The sequence below is a fragment of the Leptonychotes weddellii genome, chromosome 9 (assembly GCF_054177405.1).
Source record: "Leptonychotes weddellii isolate Sample4059 chromosome 9, ASM5417740v2, whole genome shotgun sequence".
Classification (NCBI taxonomy): domain Eukaryota; kingdom Metazoa; phylum Chordata; class Mammalia; order Carnivora; family Phocidae; genus Leptonychotes; species Leptonychotes weddellii.
In genome coordinates, this window is record NC_138377.1 from 91,725,097 (window position 1) to 91,734,382 (window position 9,286).

Here is a 9,286-nt window from a genome sequence, read left to right on the forward strand (position 1 = left end):
TATATGTATGTATATATGTTGTAAAATTGGAATGGATGTTTATCTTCAAAATTAACATTGCCATTAATTGTTCAGTTAGGATTGTACACATTTTACATTTTGTAGCAATTTGACCTTAGGTTTCTTTTTTTTTTTTTTAAGATTTTATTTATTTATTTGACAGAGAGAGACACAGCGAGAGAGGGAACACAAGCAGGGGGAATGGGAGAAGGTGAAGCAGGCTTCCTGCCAAGCAGGGAGACTGATGCCTGGGATCATGACCCGAGCCCAAGGCAGATGCTTAACAACTGAGCCACCCAGGCGCCCCGAGGTTAGGTTTCTTATTTCACAAGAATCTCTGATCGTCTACAGATGTCAGAAATCAGCTAATTATAAACTATATTAATTACTTTTGGATTAAAAATTTTCAAGTGCAAAAAAATTTTTAAATGTTTACAGCAAAAAAAATTGTTTTTAATATAAGTCTGCATATACCTTAATGTTCGATGTGGTGTGGCACTGGACCTCCAGAAGTGAGAGATTTTAAAAGGGCCTTAGGGAAATGGAAGGAGCTGAAATGAGGCATAAGGAAAGGAGATGGCAAGATGAGAGTTCTAGGGTAAAAGGAGATGCTCAGAGGCTGCTGTGTGCCAGTGCTGTTCCAAGAGCTGAGGATCCAAAAGTAAAAGTCATGGCTCTCTAAGGAGGGCACAGTCTGGTAAGGAAGCAAGTAAGTTCAATGAAATGACGTGTTGAAGTGTTACTGAGGAGGTGTGCGGGGGTTGCCTGGGTGGCTCAGGTCATGATCCCAGCGTCCTGGAATCGAGCCCCGCATCGGGCTCCCTGCTCGGCGGGAGGCCTGCTTCTCCCTCTCCCACTCCCCCTAATTGTGTTCCTGCTCTCGCTGTCTCTCTCTGTCAAATTAATAAAAAAATCTTAAAAAAAAAAAAAAAGGTGTGCGCACTGGCGGGTCAAAGAGGTGTGGCGAGTACTCCCATTGGGATGGCAACTGGGAAGCCTTCTTTGAGGAGGTGACACTTGATCGGAGGATTGGCAGAGGGGAGAAAAGCGGTGAGGGGTAAGATGAATGAACATCAAGAATGAGACAAGGCAAGGAAAGAAAGGGAAAAGAGGAAGGGCTCGATGAGATCGACGCTCCGGCATCCGCCGTCGACTGCTAAGGTCTGCGCGCGGTCACCGCCCACTCCCTTCCATCTAGTCCCCTCCCCTCCCCGCGCCTCTACCGCCCGCCCGGCCTGTGCGAGCTCTGAGGCTGCCGGCTCGCGCGGCAGACGCCATGTACCGGCTCCTGTCAGCCGTGATGACCCGGGCCGCGACCCCCGGGGGCTGGGCCTGGGGCCGCGGAGGGCGCGGGGCCCACCAGCGCGCCGGCCTGCCGCCGCTCGGCCCTGGCTGGGTCGGGGGTCTCGGGCTGGGGCTGGGGCTGGCACTCGGGGTGAAGCTGGCGGACGGCCTGAGGGGCGCGGGCCCCGCGCAGCCCCCAGCGGCCCCCGACCCCGAGGCGTCGCCCCAGGCCGAACAGCTGCCGCCGCAGGAGCAGCCTCTGGCTCCGTGGTCTGCACAGACCCCGATGCCGCCCCCCTCCCGGCGCTTCGCCAGAGCCATCGACAGCAGCCGCGACCTGCTGCACCGGATCAAGGTGCGGAGACGGGGGCGTAGGCGGCCGGGAACCTGGCGCCCCACTGCCCGCGTCCCCTCGGAATGGGGCCACTTGGTGGTCATCTCCCGGGCCCGAGCGGACCCCACCCCAGGCGGTGGGATGCCCGCGGCCGGCTTCCGAGAAGGACTTCCCGTTCCCCGACCGTCCGGCCACGGTCAGAAGCTCCTGCGGGTTGCCCAAGTCGGGGCGGAGGTCACACCGCCCGCCTCGGGAACCTCCCCTTCGCCCTCAGTGCAGACCAGGCACGCCCCTCGCCGTTAGCGCCGGGCCTGCCGCAGCCGAGGGGGGCGGGGCCCGGCGGAGGGGCGGGAGGCCCCAGAGCCACGCTCTGTGCGCTGGGCGAGGCATTTCGGCTTGTCTTTGAACTGTCTGTCCTTTCCCTCCGTTCTTAGGATGAGGTGGGCGCCCCCGGCATAGTGGTTGGAGTCTCTGTAGATGGAAAAGAAGTCTGGTCAGAAGGTGGGCTCAGAAAAGTGTTATTTACTGGCTTGTTTTATGCCAGTTGATGAATGAAATTTTGATGTTTTACTGCTAGGAGTGGATCCCCTGAAATGTTCTGTTTTCGTGAAGCCGTACGTATTGTAGAGAAAACATGTCTAACAGAATAAAGAATCGGGCTTTCTGTAAACAGCAAGATTTAAATGGGACTCTTGGAGTCTTCAAGATGGCTTGTTTCTAAGGACTGGATTTATTGTTCTGAAAGTTGTATATAGAACAATCTGTTACCTGCACATTTGTAGATAACCCTTACTACTAGATAAAACGTCAGAAGTTTGTTTTCTTTTTTAATTAACAATTTAATTAACAAGTTACTGAGTCCCTTATCTGTTAAATGCACAGTACCAAGAACTAGGGCCATTCATGGTTCCTTGTCTTAATGAGTTTACGACCTCCTTTATTACTTTTTTTTTTTTTACCGGGCAGAGGTGTCGTTAATGTTTTTCATACCAAAAGTTAGAAGCTTTGGGAAAGAGATTTCTAATCATTTTATGATAATTTTATCAAATCATATTTTATAATTTGATTTACTTACCCATTGCACACAAATTGGTCTAACTGGTCATCCCAGGTTTTTAGGAACCCTACTTTTAGGAAATGTTTCAGGCATCATTTAAAGGAATTAGTACCTTTAAAAGAAGTTGATGGGAGCAATAAGGTTTTGAATTTAAAGAAAAATGATTCTTCCCCCAAGTATACCCAATTTATGAAAAATAACTGTAATCAAAAACTATGTATTCTCTCTCTCTCTCTCTGTCTCTCATGAATAAATAAATAAAATCTTAAAAAAAAAAAAAAAAGGGCGCCTGGGTGGCTCAGACGGTTAAGCGTCTGCCTTCGGCTCAGGTCATGGGATCGAGTCCCGCATCGGGCTCCCTGCTCCTTGGGAGCCTGCTTCTCCCTCTGCTTCTCTCTCTCTCTCTGTCTCTCATGAATGAATAAATAAAATCTTTAAAAAAAAAAAAAAAACAACTATGTAAATGTCAGCTTTACAGGTGAGGGCTTTGTTTTTCTGCAAATATTTTTCAGCATAATCTATATTTACAGTTTAAAAGCAATCATTGTATGCCTTTTTGTTCTTTTTAGATCTCAGTTCTTATCGCTTAGATTTTCACACTTTCAGCCTCCAGATGATGAAACCAGACTTAAAAAGTTCTCTAGGAACTTTGAATTAATAGTACTTTTTTTTTCTGGTTTGCAGCTGAGGTAAACTGATGATTACCTAGATTGGGTGTGCGGGACACCTTTTCACATTAACTTTTATTGGGTGGTTTTTTTTTTTAAAGATTTTATTTATTTGAGAGAGAGAGAATGAGAGACAGAGAGCACGAGAGGGAAGAGGGCAGAGGGAGAAGCAGACCCCCTGCTGAGCAGGGAGCCCGATGTGGGACTCGATCCCAGGACCCCGGGATCATGACCTGAGCCGAAGGCAGTCGCTTAACCAACTGAGCCACCCAGGCACCCTTGGGTGGTTATTTTAAGGAATCTAGTGGAAACCCAAGAATCAAGAGTAAATATAATCTGAAGAATAATGATGTTTTCTTTAAAGAACATAAAATAACTTACGTAAAATGTGGGATAACTAAATTGTCTGGATAAACTAAGAAAAATTAGTATCTGAACCAATAGAAAATTACTATTGTGCACAGAGTACAATTTCGGTTTAGTTAAAAGATTAAGTTGTTAGGCTTACTGTTGTCAGTGTTACTAAGACTCTCATCCACTCTTAATTAAAAGTGTAATATCTTTTCCTTTCAACAAACACATGGGATGTTCTAAGATAGTTTTATTTCAGTTTTTAAAGACTCCTTTGACCATGAAGCTTGTTATTAGTAATTTTTTGCTTTTCTTTCACTAAAGGCTTAGGTTATGCTGATGTTGAGAACCGTGTACCATGCAAGCCAGAGACGGTTATGAGAATTGCCAGTATCAGCAAAAGCCTCACCATGGTTGCTCTTGCCAAACTGTGGGAAGCTGGAAAACTGGATCTTGATATTCCAGTACAACATTATGTTCCTGAATTCCCAGAAAAAGAATATGAAGGTGAAAAGGTAACGAAACTCACAGTTCATTCTACTAACAGCATGTTAAATGGTTTAAAAGGTTTCATAAGATTCTTTGGTTTGTCTTTAACTGTTGTTAATGGATTCAAGGGGTTTTTTAAAATTCAAGTGATAATCGATTGAGTATTTCTCTGAAACTTAAAGCTGAAGATGTGTACGTGACATGTTTTTCAGCAGCAGTTTAAAATGGAAAATATTACTGAGACATTATTCCAATGCAACTAATTTTTTATTTTAATTTTTTTTTAAGATTTTATTTATTTGAGAGAGAGAGAGAGAGTGAGCACAAGCAGGGAGGGAGGGGCAGAGAGAGAAGGAGAAGCAGACTCCTGCTGAGCAGGGAGCCTGACATGGGGCTCCACCCCAGGACTGGAGGACCATGACCTGAGCTGAAAGCAGATGCTTAACCTACTGAGCCACCCAGGCGCCCCTACTAACTTTTTACTATAAAGTTTAATATTGTAATTGAATTTCCATGTTTTTACAATTAGGTTTCTGTCACAACAAGATTACTGATTTCCCATTTAAGTGGAATTCGTCATTATGAAAAAGACATGAAAAAGGTGAAAGAAGAGAAAGCTTACAAAGCCTTGAAGATGATGAGAGGGATAATGGAATCTGACCAAGAAAAAGAGTTCAAAGAAAAAGGAGGCAAAAGTAATGAAAAGAGTGACTTTGTTAAAGCTAAGATAGAGCAAGATACTGATGCCAAAGGCCGGAACTTAAAACCTGGCAAGAAAAAGAATGATTTTGAACAAGGCGAATTGTATTTGAAAGAAAAGTTTGAGAATTCAATTGAATCCCTAAGATTATTTAAAAATGACCCTTTGTTTTTTAAACCCGGTGAGTGTTAATTCCTTCTCTTAACAAAGTCATCATTATTGAAGTATTAATTTTCAGAAAACCTGAAATGATCCCAGTCTGAGGGCATTGAATGTGGTTGATGCTTGTGGCATGGGTTTTGTTGTCAGTCGCACGTGTGCCTTCTTGTCTGTAGTTTTTGAAGAAGCCTAGCATCCAGGTAGCCAGTTGTTTAGATTTAGCCTCATCATTCATCTAGTGGATTTTCCGGATCAAGCTATTTGTGGAAAATTATGGAGAAATGTTGTAATAATTGTTCTTCAAGTAAAATCTGGACCAAAGAGGGCATGATAAAATATTGCTAATATGCCAGTATTTAGTTAGTGTTTAATTTAGTATTTAAATTGCTCAACTTATTTTGTGCCTTCATTCCTTAAAGAAATTGGGTTTCATCCATTTATTTGCCAAAAAGCTGATCTAGAAAAATATTTTTTAAACATATTTTTTTGGTATGATGGCTACCAACACCACTTAATATCTTTCAATTTACCATAGGTTTATGTACTTGTATTCCATTTTCATTTTAAAAGTTGTTTTTTACAATGAATAGATAATAGGTAAAATTAATAAGGGCAAAGAAATATATTTATGGATTTTGTCGTAAAATATAAGGTTCCAGTTATTAATACACATCATATACTCTGTGTTTCCAGAATCCCAAATGATATACAGGTATGTATTTGAAATAGTATCTATATTTGAATATGTATTTGTATTTTAATATATATTTGAAACAGTTTTTCTACCTACATACACTTTTTTAAAATAGGAATGTGCACAACTAATTTATGCCTTACACATTGGGTATTAGATATATTAAGAACAAGACCATTAACTCAAGAAATCAAATTTGCTTTTCTTTCCCTTCCGCTTTTGGTACCAGTTTGAAGGATTTTAATTTAGTTTTGAGGTAGGGTTTATTTGCTTATTTCATTATTATGGAAAGGAGTAGATTCACATTCTGATCATCTTTAAATAATGGAATAAGCAGGGCCATTGCAAAGTTGACTAAATTTATTAATATATCATCCATGATCTGTTTCTAAATGCTGAAGTAAAAAGGTAAAGATATGTCAATTTTCAGTGGGAAATATTTTGCATGTTTTTAAATAATAATGAAGCATTTTCTTTTCTTCCCCTCCTTTACAATGATGTCTCAAGGTAGTCAGTTTTTGTATTCAACTTTTGGCTATACCCTACTGGCAGCCATAGTAGAAAGAGCTTCAGGATATAAATATTTGGACTATATGCAGAAAATATTCCATGACTTGGATATGCTGACAACTGTGCAGGAAGAAAATGAGCCAGTGATTTACAATAGAGCAAGGTAAATGATACCTTTGGTGTGTCTCGCCATATCACATTTTAACACTGTGTTGTACATTAAAAGTCAAACTTTCCTTGTCTCCATTCCAAAATTACACTTGCCACATTTTGAGAGCTTTCCTACATGTCTGTTTTTCCCATCTATAAAGTAAGGGAAATTGAATGTATTTACAAAGCACTCCAGGATCCTTGGATGAAAGACAGCAATAATAATTTAAACTCATGCATAGTTAAACCAGAATTGCTCCTATCATGGGTATCTATAATTTGCTCTTCCATCATCCCTTTATATATATTGTAGCTAATACTTTGTTTATCTTTTATTATTTTTAACTTTTTTTTAATTTTGAAATGATTTAATACTTAAAGATAAATTATAAGACTAAATACAAAGAATTCCCATATAGCCTTCACCCAGATTCCCCAAATGTTATTGTTTTACCACATTTGCTTTCTCTGTTATTTTTTTTCTCAACCATTTGGACATAAGTTGCAGACATGGTACCCCTTTACCCATAAATAATTAAATGTGTGTTTTTTAAAAATAAGGACATTCAGGAAACTAATATCAGCACAATACTTATATCAAATCTACAGACCCTCTTCAAATTTACCAGTTCCTCCGATAATGTCCTTTATAGCAAAAGAAAAGGAAAAAAATTTTTTTCTGCTTCAGGATCTAGTCCAGGATCATACAGTACATTTAGTTGTAATGTCTCTCAGAAGTCACATGAAGTCGATTTGTCCCATTACTTGTAGTGGTGATTTAATTGCTTTGTTGAAGTGGTACCTGCTAGGTTTTCCCCCTGTAAAAGTTTGAGTCATTTCATTGAAATATATCAAACTAAAATTTTATCATAATTTTTTCTAGTGATTTGTAAAATGGGCATTGGGAGAGAATTTTGAGACTAATGACAATTATGAGTTATGTGGTTATGTTTTCCATTTTACTCATTATTATTTGTTTCACTAGAAAGGTAAGGCATTTAACAAATCAAATGTTACTTTTACTTTGCATATTTTTCTTAGTACATGCTTTGCAAACGGCTTAATGGTACTTGAAATATAATGGTGGGATTATTATTTAGCTTTATCTTCTTATCCCCATTAGTTTTGTTCAGTCTTCTGTTATATTTAGTTAAATTACTATTTTTAAATTACCAGTTTATTTAAAAGGATTAAATATGCATTGCAAATCAGCCTGAAGGAGTTTTTGGGGACCTAAAAGAAATTAGGTTAGCAGCAAGCAATGAATTTTAATTTTAAAATGGCCTGTAGTTCTCAAACCATCTCAATTAGTGTTTATTATTTTTAGGTCCAACATTACATTCTACTGGAAAGGATAAGAAAAATTGACAAATACCAGAGGTTGCCAGTTGAATCTAAAAAAGATTCTTTAGTAAAGATGGCATAGATACATGACCTTATTTTGATTTAGATCTAGGTATTTGAGAGCGGATGTCTACACTTACATGTAAGGGAGAGAAGAATATTAGGTATAATCACTGAGCTGCTTTTCTAAATTGAAAATTAAGACTCTTTGAATGTACAGAACTGCAAGGCAGTTTGCTGTTTTCTTAATGAGTAATTTATGACTTGCACAAAAATCAAAATATGACATATGATGGTGAGTTAATTTCATTTTATCTCCCATTCTTTGAAGAAAAAAAAAAAAGGCTGTGGGTTTCCATTTCTTCTGCTAAAGGTTCCTATCAGCTCTGAGTTTGTTAGAAGCACCCAGTGGTGCTAAAGGGGTAGTTAATTCATTTTAGTTACATTAAATGGGCTGCTGAAAAACGGGACTGAAAAAGGAAAGAAAGAATGTTATCTGTGAAAATGGTCTGTCCAGTTGCTTCATTTTTATTTTACTTGATGCAATATCTACTTGGGCCTCTAAAACTCAACTCTGATTCTTTTTTTGTTAGTAATTATTTTAAAAGAGCTTAAAGGTGCCAGCTTTTTAAGGGAGTTCAGGGAGTAAAAGGAAACTTCAAAGATACATATATTTAAAAAAAAAAACCTTAAAGTAAAACTTAGTAAATACATATGTTTCTATTCGTTTATGTTCATCATTTTGCAGGAAATAAAATTTCCAGCAAAAGTTTGCAGCTTTGTTAGTCTGCTTACTCCTTGATAATTATCATAAATTAAATATATTTGTATTATCCTAACGTAGGCTTTTTAGAGTTATTGTAACCCAAGAGTAAATACTTACCATCTTTTTGCTCCTCTGTGTGTGCCTGTGTTTAAAACAATGTGTCCCAATGTCTGTCACCTTTTTAAGGTATTTCCCTAGAATCCTGACCCAAAATACTACTTATATTTCTTTGGCCAGAATTTTAGCAACAGGCCACACTTAGCTCTAAGAGATGCAGAGAAATTAGTTTGTAGCTGGGTACAGTGTTGTCCTGAATAAAACTGGGATTTTCTTAAATGGAAGACTAGGAATTGACTTAGTATACACAAATAGGTATATTGATTCTATATAACAAGTATATTGTATAGGCAAGTAAACTAAATAACCCTTTAAGCAAATACCCATGGGGGAGTGGACTGAATATTCTTGCCACTAAAAGACACTCTGTTGTTAGGGGAATCCCTGGTCAATGCATCAGCTTATTTTTAGACTCTGTTCATATTTTCTGTGTTTGGCACAATACTTGCAACAAAAATGTCTTTTATAATTGGATGGAACCAAAAGCAAATACAGTGGATGTTTCCTGAAGTGTTTGCTGTATTCTGACAGTACAGATATGGTCTTTACTTTCTATTATTATCTTTATGATTATTATTTATTATCTTTATTTGCTAAAGTGTCTTCTAAAATTAAGCAGTGTTCTTTTTTTAAAGATTTTATTTAGGGTCGTCTGGGTGGCTC

The 9,286-nt window shown here is 39.0% G+C and overlaps 1 protein-coding gene across 2 annotated transcripts in view; it reads left to right on the forward strand.

Moving 5' to 3' along the window:
* The first annotated feature begins 1,222 nt into the window (after positions 1-1,222).
* LACTB (lactamase beta) overlaps positions 1,223-9,286 on the forward strand; it is a 49,472-nt gene continuing 41,408 nt past the window's right edge. Inside the window, exons 1-5 of one of the 2 annotated variants that reach the window (XM_081831233.1) lie at positions 1,223-1,639; positions 2,053-2,119; positions 4,019-4,209; positions 4,713-5,064; positions 6,248-6,409. In XM_081831233.1, coding sequence (XP_081687359.1) covers positions 1,277-1,639; positions 2,053-2,119; positions 4,019-4,209; positions 4,713-5,064; positions 6,248-6,294 — 1,020 coding nt within the window. In that variant the 5' untranslated portion in view covers positions 1,223-1,276 and the 3' untranslated portion in view covers positions 6,295-6,409. Of the gene's footprint in view, positions 1,640-2,052; positions 2,120-4,018; positions 4,210-4,712; positions 5,065-6,243; positions 6,410-9,286 lie in introns of both variants that reach the window. The other variant, XM_081831231.1, reaches the window with a different exon arrangement.